The 12,557-nt window shown below is 38.4% G+C and overlaps 1 protein-coding gene across 1 annotated transcript in view; it reads right to left on the minus strand.

The window, feature by feature from the left end:
- Positions 1–11,432, minus strand: part of LOC120468226 (stonustoxin subunit beta-like) — a 31,414-nt gene extending 19,982 nt beyond the window's left edge. Inside the window, exons 1-4 of the mRNA XM_089119036.1 lie at positions 11,323–11,432; positions 11,118–11,205; positions 4,266–4,358; positions 2,382–4,103 (exon numbers count right to left, since the gene is read on the minus strand). Of these exons, the coding sequence (XP_088975162.1) occupies positions 2,382–4,103; positions 4,266–4,358; positions 11,118–11,205; positions 11,323–11,412 (1,993 nt within the window). The 5' untranslated portion in view covers positions 11,413–11,432. The remainder of the gene's footprint in view (positions 1–2,381; positions 4,104–4,265; positions 4,359–11,117; positions 11,206–11,322) is intronic.
- Between the last annotated feature and the right edge of the window lie 1,125 nt (positions 11,433–12,557).

Consider the following 12,557-nt stretch of genomic DNA (forward strand, 5'->3'; position numbering starts at 1 on the left):
ATGTCTCATAAAATGTTAAAAAATGTGAATGAGTCGGGGGAATGAGTACAGCAGACATATAGATCTGAATGAGGCGCAAAAAAGAGCTCTATTGGGTACGGTTTTCTGTGCTGTTGTATTAAAACTTTATTTAATGTTTAATCTAGGTTGCAATACAAGAGAATAAAAACTGAGAAAGTTAAGTAGACTGAATTTAGCATTTGAGGCATAGATGATGAGATTCAAAGAAGATTAAGTCAAGCAACCCAGGTGTCTGACATTAACCTTTTGGCTTTGTGCACCTCCTGAATAGTGTCATTGTCCCAAGTTAAGCTATGATCAGTGTTGGGTAAGTTACTCTAAAAAAGTAATTAATTACTACTTACTAATTACCTCTTCAACAGTGTAATTAGATTACTGTACTAATTACTCTCTCTAAAAAGTATTTAATTACTTTTAATTACTAATTACTTTCAAAATCCCATATCAATCTCAACCAGCTGAATAATACAAGGATAGACATGAATCTGTTTTAATTATTTCAAATAAATACTATAAAATTGCATGAATTATCCTTAAACTGACCAAGGTGGAGAAGGTTACATTATAAAAACATACTTTTTAACATCAGACAATACATTTTGATGTTAAACCCACTATTGTTTTATGTCTGATCTCATGACATTTCACACTTTTTTCATACATATTTTACAATAATTCATACGAATTTGTACGAGTGCGGTCGTAATATTTAGACACCTCATAAAATGCATACGAATCGCTGTGAGATTGGATTGATCTATACACAGTATTTACCTCAATTACATCAGAAGTAACTGTAATTAAATTACAGATAAATGAAGAGTAATCCCTTACTTTACATTTTCAAGGGAAAAGTAATTAAATTACAGTAGCTAATTACTTAGTAATTAGTTACACCCAACACTGGCTATGATAATGTTAAGGTTTGAGTGATCTAATCAGGCTAATTGGATTAGCATCTCAAGGCTCTGAGTTACACTGTTATGCTGAAGATGAGATCGGGAAATCTCTGCAAACGAGCTGACTCAAATTAAACGACCCCTTTAAGTAAGTCCCTCCCTCTTGGAATGTATATTTAACTACAATGTATACTGTTTAAGTGAGAAGACTATAGCAATGGACAGCTCGTGTTCTCAATAAAAAATCCTGTTTAAGATACAACCTGAGTCTCCTGGTCTGCCCTTCTGAGTTTCCTACACTTTAAAAGGAAAAAGTTTACAACAGTGCACACACACCCGACCCAAAGCATGCAGCCATGCACATAGACACCTATACAGTGCGCAAGAACTGAATTGAGCTCTCTTTCGTGTCTGAATGGACAAATACACACAACATTGTTGAAATGTTCATTTTGGAGAGTATTCACGTAAACTATGTTGGTTATATCTTAAACAATTTTAAGTGTATTTGATATGCATCAGTGCAATTGGATCCGCATGTCAAAAAAATACATTCTTTTCTGACATTCTGTTCTACTTTAGGAAAAAATAAAAAAAATATATTTTGGGACGATTGACATTCCCTTTAGGATGGTTCAAATTGTTTTTAAGGATGGTTCCAGGATGGAGGTGAAAAAAATTAGTCTGGAGCCCTGCTAGACACTGTCGTGCCAGTTGGGCTGCCTTTTCATGCAGGTATAATTGATCATTGTTTAATCACTGCCACTGAATTTGAATACTTATTTATTTTATTAGAGTAATTCTAGAAGTGCGCGTCTACTCTTCACAGAGGACACAGGCTTCGTTTGACTCGAGCTGCTGAGCTGCACTGGTTAATGCCTCAATATGTAAATGTTTCCATTGAATGTTTTATATCTGCATTGAAACATGTTTTAACGACTTTCTCTGTCTGTAGCAACAGAACCTTCACCTTTTCTCTGCATGTGTTAATGCGCTGTGGGACAGTTGAGCAAACTGAAAAGTAGGCATATATTTTCTAGTTATGTTTTAGTTGACTATTCTATGCTGTTTAATGAGGTTGGCAACTAACAATCTTGGTTTCGCTTGAAAAGGGACCAGGTTGTTTGATGTTTTTTTTTTTGTTTGGTTTTTTTTTTTTGGGGGGGGGGGGGGGTGTTCTGTAATTTTGCCACTCATGTACCACATTCATAGTAGCATTTTTTTTTTTTTTTTTTTGACTAAGTGTTGCCATTTATGCTGGTGGTTCTGCTCCCTATGTCTTCAACGTAGGTTATCCTTGTACAAGGCCGGATCCACAGTGATGCTTTGCCCCTCCTTTCAGGGGGACCACACTGGGAGAGACACTGTATTGGTGAGTACTTGTAACTACAACGGTGTGATATTTTACATAGTCCGACTTAAAATAAGTTATACTGCATGGTAGGTACTGCAGACACTTACCTGAAGACTGTATGGGGCCAATAGTGTCACTGGCTTCACTCACTCCCACTTTACCCACTATCCTGTAGCGGATCAAGTACTGCTTTCCAAACTTCAATCCAGTCAGAGTAAAGACTTCATCAGCTGTGTCTATGATGATCCACGGTTTCTCAGAGCCAGAATCTGCTTTCATCTGCTGGTACTCCACTCTGAACTGCACAGTTTCTCCAGTTGGGGACTTCTGCAGTTTCAGGGACACACTGCGCTCCAGGACCTTCTTCACTTCTGGTGGGGGAGGCTTTGACACGGGCTGGAACTGTGTGTCTGTCAGCTTCCCTTTTTCATACAGATAGATAGAGGAGCCTGGACTGGAGGGATCGGAGATGGCAGAAATAATGAATAGATATCTCTTTTCATCCTTATTAGCCTCTGAAAAACTCTTGAAAATCGATAAGTTCTCTCTCATTTTTAAGATGACATCAGCATCATTGAACCTTTTTCTGACAGATGCTACAGTGCTAGACTGCAGTTTCACCACATCTAGCTCTTTAAACTCGTCAGATTCCAGAAACTTCTTCAGGGTTGAGAGATCTGGGTCTTCATACTTGAGAGATGTGAAGGTCAAGCACACCACAACATCAATATTAGGATTAAAGAGGATGGTGTTGAGATGGTTTAAGTCTACAGTATTGATGCCTTTCAGTGTATCGGTGTGAGAACTCAAGAGGTCAAGTTCAGCCTTTGGATGATATAACCACTGGTTAAGCAAGTCAGCTTTGAAAGGGGAACTGTAGTGGATCTTCAGGATGTCTTCCAATGAATCTTGCTCCATCTCTCCTCCTCGTATAGCAGGCAAGACCTTGGCTACTTTTTTCAGGAGCATCGTTTTGTAAATGTTAAGAGAGCCCTGAAATAAACTGAGCCTCTCTTTGATGTCATTGAAAACATTTACCAGTGTTTTTCTGGAGAGGTCGTTGCATGTCCTCTCTACTTCTCCCAGGCCCTCTATTATATCTTGAGTGTTGGAAACCAGACGTGTGGTGATTTCTCTCTCCAACCGAGCAGCTTTTGTATCCAGCAGAGAAAGAGGATAGAGCCAGACCTTTATTGGAACTGCATTCTCTGGATTCTCCTTCAGTATAGTGGGGAGCTTCTTGTACACCTCCAGGGCCTCCATGTAAGTGGTGGGGTTCTGATCAAGGCGGACGTCACCATAAAATGTGCAGGCAGTCTTCTCAGCCACTTTCTTAAGAGCTTCTGTCATATTTATAGCTCCTTGACCAACAATGGAAAATTGAGGAATCTTCTTGACCATGATATTCAGTTCTCCCTCAATCTCCCGCCTTTCTTCCCTTTCTGAAATAGCCCGATCAAACACCATAAAGGCCTGAGCTCCGTATAGTACACCTGTGACCACATGAGTTGCAGTTTTCTGGTCAAAGACCTGAGGGTACGTGATCTGTCCCAGCTGAGTCATAGTGAGCTGATCAAATCTTGTGGTTTCACTGTAGTACATTGTAACTCTGGACTGTTGGTTTGAGGATTTGGTGTCACGCAGGAACTTGGCAGATCCTCCCACCTCCACCAGCCCCCCCAAGAAGCTGGCCTTCAGGGAAGCACTTACATCCAGGAGACTGGACTTACTGGAGAGAGAGTCGGAGCTACTGAACTTCACATTTGTCCTGGGCTGTGGACGGCTGTTTAAATCTTCTCTCAAGGATTTCTCATCCCACAGAGTGACACCTGAAATGAGAAATTCCTTTTAGAGTTATGTACAAGGAAATTATGTACTGTTGAAGAAGCATGCAGGTTTTATAGTGTTAACACACAAGGATTGGTAATTAGTGATGCACGATTTGATTAGGAGAGGAAAATAAACTTATTTATTTTAGGTTTGTAAAGCACCTGGAATGAAGGTATCCTTGCGGCAGTCATACAGCATACCAGGAAACAGAGGTCTTCCTAGAGCTGCCATTTCAATGGTCTGTGATGCCAGGGCTGCAGTAAATAACAAATAAAAGATAACATTTATAATTAGAATATTTATAATATACATGATCATATACTGATTGACTCCTTTTACCCTGCCAGCATTTTTGAAAAAAGTTGCCAACCACTGCCAGCATTTTTTTTTATCATTTTCCGCTATGTACCCAGACCAAACATTGTCAGCTTCTATGCCTTTAGCAAGCACTCTATGTGAAATTGTCTTTGTCAATATATTGTTGTTTGTCCACAAGCATTTTATATATTTAAACTGGATTGATCGTGCTCTAGTAAAATGTGTTGACCGTGTTAATTCATAAATATGTAAAACATGCATCGAGAGCTCCTGTTGGCTTTCTTCTCAAGGGAAGAATGTCAATAGAGCTCCAGATGTCACATGACCTACTCTGTTTAAACCGCCATATTGGCAGGCAGAAGGCAGTCAGGGACCGGGACGTGAATAAATGACGGCAGCTTGAGTTTCAAGGCAACAGAGTTCACAGCACACTTTAATTCAAAAATACTTTGACTTGTACATAGCAAACCTTAATAGATTAAACATATCAGATCCCTATAATGCCCCCGGGGTGCTTTTCATGTGTATTGATAAAGGATCTGATAGCTTTCCTGAAAGTAGGTTAATAGGAGGAAGAAGAGTCAGCCTCCACAGAACATAAAATATAATTTTTTATTTTATTTTTCGTGCTCGCATTTATGAGGAAAAAAAAAACAATGTTATGGACTTGACAGTTCTCCGTTATGGACTGCTGTGAAAATGACTATAAAACTTTCACAGACTTCAGAAAGCACAAAGCCTTTCTTTAAAGTAATTGTCTCTTAATTTTCATTAAAGGTGCAATACCTAAGATTTTTGCATTAAAATATCCCAAAATCACAAGGCCAGTGTTATATATTTAGTAAAGATGATAACTCACAATATTCCAAATGTTTCAAACAATGTTTAAATCGCGAGAAAATTGAGATTTTAACCTAGGAAACGGCACGTGTCAGCAGGGGTGAGCTGGGAATCGCGAGTCAATCGCGTCATATCCGCTTACCTCGGTTTCCGCTCGTACTACGTGTAGTCCTGGACAAATGCGGTAGTTGTAGTTGTGCGTTAGCGCCTATCAAACGGCAGCATGTTTCGCGCATTTGTTATGGAATGGAGCACATATATTCTTTTCATTTATTCTCGGAATGTGAACTGTTGGCTGTAAAGGGGGTCGCACACCGGACGAGAAGCGCCGCGTCACGTTTAGGACAACTCCAGTAACGTTATCGAACACCGGACGCGCACTTTCTCATCAGTGTATGGCCAGCAATATTGTTATGTTTAATGACAGAAAATGAAGATAATGTCTGTTCTATGTTATTGTACTGTACAATTAAATACAATCGTTGCTGAGTCTGCATTCTGAAAACTTTACCTCAGAGCATCCGTTCACAGAATGAATTGAGAATCTCACGTGAAAAATCTAATAATAATCAGTAATTGTCATTCAAGCAGCTGATTTCTGTAAATGACTGCAAAACTAAATGCATAGATATTGCAGCATAGGGCAAAGTCAGGATCCATTAGCAACGGTTTGAGGCAAAAATAATTACAATTTTATATAAAACTATGTACAGTAAATGGCGCTCTGTGGCGCAGCAGGGTTTTGAACACGGTCCTGAAACGTTGCTGGGCGCCGCGGACAGACGCCGAATGGCGCCGCCGGTATGTGTACACTTATAGATAATAATGTGTTCGAATAATTATGTGGTGCAACGCGGCGCTGCAGCTTCTCGTCCGGTGTGCGACCCCCTTAACGTTAATTTTGTGAAACTGTAGCTGTGGTTGAATACTTACACGACATGAAAAGATGTGTCAAATGTACATTGCAGACATCCCAAGTCTCCCGGATCTCCCGCATATTGATAGCGTTTCCCTGATGCCCGCAAATTAGTTCAAATCTCCCGGGATATAATGTTAGAGCGAGACATACTGCGCGCATAAAATACAGCGCGCTGCGCGTGCACTGTACAGAGGGAGAGACTTTGCGTTTGTGCCTCGCAAACGCGAAAGTTAGCCTTCCCTCCCACCCCCACAATCTTGTTATCGAAATATACCTCCCGGAAATGAATTCTTGCAGGTTGGGATAACTGACATTAAATTGATTTTTTATTTTTATAAAGTTACCAAGGAGGGCCAACCACGTCAACTCCTTGCGAGAGACCTGCCCCTTCAAACCCTCTCCACCATAGCTTCGTCCAGTGACTCGTACAGTAACATCTGTGATAACTAATTTACTTTTAAACCTGACTTTTCTTGCACGGTTATTTCAGTTTAATGAAATACAAGCATGTCATTAAACGCAACGTTTATAGAAATCGAACTTTACCTCATCCATGACAACTAATTTTCGATTCCCGTCTGACTGATTTATCCACGGTGGAGTTGAAAACAACAGTTCCCATCATTCCGCGTTCCTCCACGGCGTCATCAAGCAAAGCCGTTGTTGTTGTTTTGAATGTAGCGCCCTCTAGCGGCATCTAGATCTTAGGTATTGCAGCTTTAATGTTTCATCACCCAATTGTCTTGATTTAATAAATAAGACGTAAATAGGCTATAGAAGACGACAGATAAGAAACAGAGATGCCGGCACGTAAATGGACTCTCATAAATAAACCGAAACTCACCGTATACGTAGGCTACTTGACCTCACAGACCTTATAAACATAGAAAGCGTGATGTCTACTTTTAACCAGAACATTTAAAAATGAAAAACATGATCTCTGCATGCTTATGTAATAATCCGTAGCCTATGTGCATCTCTCTCTGGCGCGTTACTGTGAAGATCGCGAGTCAGCCTCATCAACTTCATATCTTGAAGCCGATACACTGACACAGGAAAACCTTGTTTATTAATAAACAATTCAAATCTCTCCTTGTGTAACCCCTCCACACCCGGGTCCCACTCAACCCGCTCCGAGCGGGCCTCAATCTCGGGTCTCCGGCATGAGAGTCAGGCGCTCTAACAAGGAGGCTAAAGACTGCAGCCTCTAGCGTCTGCTGTTACACTTGCTATATTTGACACCTTTGCCAGTTCTTTGTGGCAGCTTTTAGATACTTTGGAGCGCCACCCTTGTAACATGAACGCACAATGCATCAGCACCAAAAATTAGATTTTTTATTATTATATTATAATATAATATAATAATAAAAATTATTTTTATTATATTATAATCTAAAATAAAAAAAATGATGATACGAACTGAATTTTGGTAGCCTATATTGTTACAGCCTTAGAAGGATGAGAAGGCAGGAGTTTAGTCGTTTGTTAGTTAAAAAAAAAAAAAAAAAACTTTCTGAACATTTTTGCCAATTGCAAACCAGTACAGAAGTAATCAATAAATTATCGGGGAGGGTCATGCTTTTATTCACAATCGTTTTGGAGGGTCATAGAAAAATTAATTACTGGCAAAGGGAAGGTCAAGTCTTTTTTGACTTGCACAAATTTTCCCCAGACATGAAAATATCCTAATGATGTGTCATTAGTTGATGTGTCATTAGTCCATTGAAATAATTAATAAAAATAAAAAAATGAAAAAATGTTTATGGAAAGTGTGTGAAACATGTTTTATGGGATAGTGATACTATCTTTACTGACACTGTTGTACAATTATTCTTTTATATCTTTATAGTGGTATTAAATGGGTTAATCAACAGTTTAAACATTCCCCAAAGTAATTTAGAAATTTTATGGTTTAAAATTTTAAACAGACTTTAAATCATTCAACCGCAATTGATATCACTGCAACAGCATAGAGTGCTACAGCCGCTCTGGCGCTCTCCTGATTTGCCTACCAAAATGGCGGAGTTTAGATTGCGTGACGTCAGCTGCCGGAGCTCTATAGAGATTCTTTGGCTTGGATTCTTCTGAGGCATCGCATAGATTATGGGTCTGCAATAAAGAATCAGTGACTCGGTCTCAGATCGCATGTGTAGCGCGTAGATTAAGGGGCTGCAATAAGAATCTAGTGGTTCAGATCTTGCGTTTCCCTAAACAATGTGAAGATTACAGTATGTGTCTGCAATACATGCGTATGTGACTGAGCAGACAGGGATTTCCCTTTCTCTCTTTTTCCTATGATTGTGTGCAAACTAATTGAGCAGGAAATTATTTGTTTTTGTTGTTTTTTTTTTGTTTGAGATTATAACAGGAATATTCAGGCTGTCATTCAGACCAAGTATTCTTGTCTGTGTGTTTCTTGACTGAATTTAATTTTTAAGGAATTAAATTAAATATTTCTATGGCTTTGGAAACCTTCTATCCAGACTGAGTTTTTTGTCTGGTTGGTTTTGTACACTATAGAGGTCAACCGATTCATCGGTTTTGTTGATTAATCCGCACCAATAGTTGATTGGTGGAACTACCATTATCGGGCAAAAATCCATATCGATAGTTTTTACTGGTTGCATCCGTTGCTGGAGCGGCTGAGAAGTGCGCACTGTCATTCATTATTTATTAGCTAGTCTTTTAAACTGTATATATCGATATTGTGAAATGTATCTCATTATGTATAAGTCTGTTTTCAAAGTCAACATAACTTTTCCTTTGTCTTGAGCAAAAGTTAACAACGTGGTGTGTTAATCAAGTGGGCGTACGCGCTCTTTGAGTTGGACGACGGTCATTGGCCGTCCGAGTCCTGAAACACCCTTGAAAAACTCGCGCCACAGAATGCTTCGCTCTTACATCTTACACGCTCTTACCTCCTACTTCGATCCCTAGCTTCGCCTCCTCCTTCCGGAATCTCCTGAAGCTTTCTAAACTTATCAGTCTTTCGTACTTTTACTTCACGTTTACTTTTGCGAATAGTTAAAGTTCGTAAGTGCGTCTTCTCCAACAAAAAGGCAACATCCAGCACGATAGAACTCTCTAGGGCGCTTTGAACTCCCGCGAAACACACCCACGTGAGAGAACAAAGAAATCCGTCTCCCGCCTCCATGACGACCTCACGCTTCCATCACACACAGGTCTGAAAATGCAAGTGTTCACTTAATTTTGAGACTCAAGATATAATCCTGTGGTTGTCTCTGAAGGTTTAAAGCTGTGCTAGTAACTGTAACTTTCCTTGTATTTCAATTTTCCCTTGTTTCCTTTCTTAAGTTTTATTTTCATTTTGTGTATATACATATATCGTGTGATTTGTAGTGTTTAACTTAGTTGTGTCCTTTTATTAAACTTCATTTATACATTATTTGCCATTGTTTGTATTATTCACTTAACAAAGCCTCTTTAATATGAGATCCTAACGCTACAGTCTGATTTTGTTGAGTGCACAAACATTATCAGTAAATTTAAGCTAAAACAGACCAAGTGATTGATAGTTTACAGATCAAGCACGCTGGCGCGCTGACTGAGAAAACTGTGCAATCCTTTGTTGTTTTTAAAGATCAAACAGCCTTGATCTTTGGAAAATATATGCTCCAAATTAACCATAATCTGAACCATAATATGAACCATAATTGTCATACATATCTGAAGCAGACGTGTGTTGTGTAACACCCCTCGTTGGGTGATTTTATTTATGTGAGAAATTTTCTATAAATTGCTGATCCAGATCATTCATTTAGAATATCCTTCCCCTAAATTCAAATTGCGCTATAAACCTTGAGCTGGGATTCCTTACAGTCGTTACAATGTGCGCACTGAGTGAAAGCTTTCAATGCGCACTTAGGGATCACTCGCGGCAAGTTAAAGTTCACAGGGAAAATGTAGGCCTATTAATAAATCGATTCTCCGAGTTACGGATCGATCTTTAGAAATTAATATGAAAATCGATTCAGAATTGGTGAATCGATTTTTTCAACACAGCACTTGTGCAAACGTAGCAAAAGGTCTCCGTTTTTAATGTGGACGGAGCATTAGGTCGGGGACACCCCTAGTCCTGGCCAAGACAGGCAGCGGTACAACCATACATAAAGACACAAAATACACAAAAATAACAAAACAGTTGAAATAGCAAATCCCTTGATGTCAACTACAATCCTTAACACATCAGGCAGAACATCTACAGCATCTAGAGGGGAACCACAAAAGCTGATTTCCAGATGGAAGGAATGACATCTGCGTTCAAGCACAGATTCAAAATATTAGTTATAGGGACGGCAATAAAATTTGCTGCTAACTTTTGTTGTGTCCAAATGTTTGAGGGCATTATTTACGTCTGAAACTGTAATAAGACTGACTGAAAATAAAAGACTGACTAGAGGGATCCGAACCAACCGTCTCCACTGTAGGGGAACACTCGTGTTGAGTGACTATCCTAAGGGTTTTAAAATGTTCATTGAAACAATCAAGTATTTTGGTTTCATCAGTAAGTTTTTGAGAGCCTTTCACGATGTTTGAAGGAAGCTCCTTGCCTTTACGGTTTTCTGATAATGATTAGATAGTTGAGCAATTGGCATTAGCGATTAGCGATTGGTATCTCACAACTCGCACTTTATTGCCCAATTGAACTCCTGTAACTGTCTTTCCTCCACAGTGTTACTTAACCCTCTGGGGTCTACGGTTTTTGGACTGGAGCCGCTGAGCACCGAATTTGATGCACTGGTGACAAACTCAGAACTCATACTTCATTTTGACTTTACAGGGACTTTAAGGAACCAGGTTACATACGTAACCTGAGACAAATTTTCCTTCAAATGATATGGAATCTGTCCGGTGATATTTTTTATTGCATATTCACATTTTGTAACAGCATTTCAATCCAGCATTTCAATCTTACCTGGACCTTTTTTGTTTCCTTCATCTGCTAAGAAATCGAGTCCTCTGGTGTCTCTATTTAAAATCTGAAGTTCATCAGGTTTGGGTTCCTATTTTTGAAGGAATGGTTCATGAAATAAAAACTTCCAAAAATATTTTTTTTATACTTAATCTCACTAAATACATCTGGTTACACTTGCACATTTTGTCTGAGGGAGTGCACTTACCTGTGCATTCACCACAGCTAGGATTGCCAACAATAGATATGTACAGTAGATGCAGCTTGGCTCATTCAGGTATGTCAAAACTGCCGCCATCTTGGAATCGTCAACCAGGAGACCTGTTTCAATGTGAAGGAAATTCCTGTAATGATCTTGTCTAGTTTAGTTTCATAGTCATATTCTGCTTTGTTTTCCCTGTCACCATTTGATCTCATCCTTTGGTTGTTGTTTCTTAAGTGTTCCTTTCTAATTATTTATAATTATAGTCTGCCTGCATTTCTCTTATAAAATAAAGGTACATTTATTTTTATTTTGATTACTATATTGTTTTTATTCTTAAATAGTGTTATCACTATAGTTATTATAATATTTTTTATTTTTTTTATTTTGTACTACTACTAATATTAATCATAATAATTATTATTAGTCATATTGATCATTCTATCAGCTTCAAAAACCCATTTCATGTTCTATTCAAAAGCCAAAGAAAACATTTTTTTTTTTTAAAGTCTTAAAAATGGCTAGCGATGATGATGACCTCTGTGGTGGATTTTTAACAAACAAAATAGTAAACTGTATATTAAACTAACCATGTTTCTAACATCTAACCTTATTTGGTAACACTTTATAATAACTGCACGCTAGTAATCATTCGTTAAGCATTAGTAAACAGTTAATTCGTCATTTCTAAAGCATTAATAGACATTAATAAGCAGTTTATATACAGTTAAAAATGCTTTGTTCTTGATTTATAAGCATGTCTATAATGGGTTTAATACTTGTATTTTCATACTTTAGAAATTAACAATTTATTATTTTTAAATTTAGAATTGCATTATTTACAAACTGGGTTTTTAGGAGTAGTCAGTGATTCATAAGATCACTTAGAAAGTGTAGCAGCAAAGTGTTTCGAAATGGTTTGGGTACAAGGTGATCGCGTTGAAAATAAAGTCATTAGTCTAGCATTAGAAGCTCATTTGAAACATTACCATGGCCCATTTAAGAAAATGACAGCTCCGAAGAGATGCCGCTTTAGTTTGAGGTAACATTAACGTTAGTGCTAACAATAATAAAGAAAGATTATGATCATCATCACCTTATCTGTTACCACTGAAATGTAGATGTAATGTATTTCCAAATCTAAGCCAAGCAACTTACATCTGTTTCATTCTTTTAGGTGAAATGGTCCCACACACTATTTTCTTCGCACGCTTCATCCTGTCGTCTGCCCTGGCTCTAAC

Source organism: Pimephales promelas, chromosome 2 (assembly GCF_988280905.1).
Source record: "Pimephales promelas chromosome 2, fPimPro1.hap1.1, whole genome shotgun sequence".
NCBI classification, from domain to species: domain Eukaryota; kingdom Metazoa; phylum Chordata; class Actinopteri; order Cypriniformes; family Leuciscidae; genus Pimephales; species Pimephales promelas.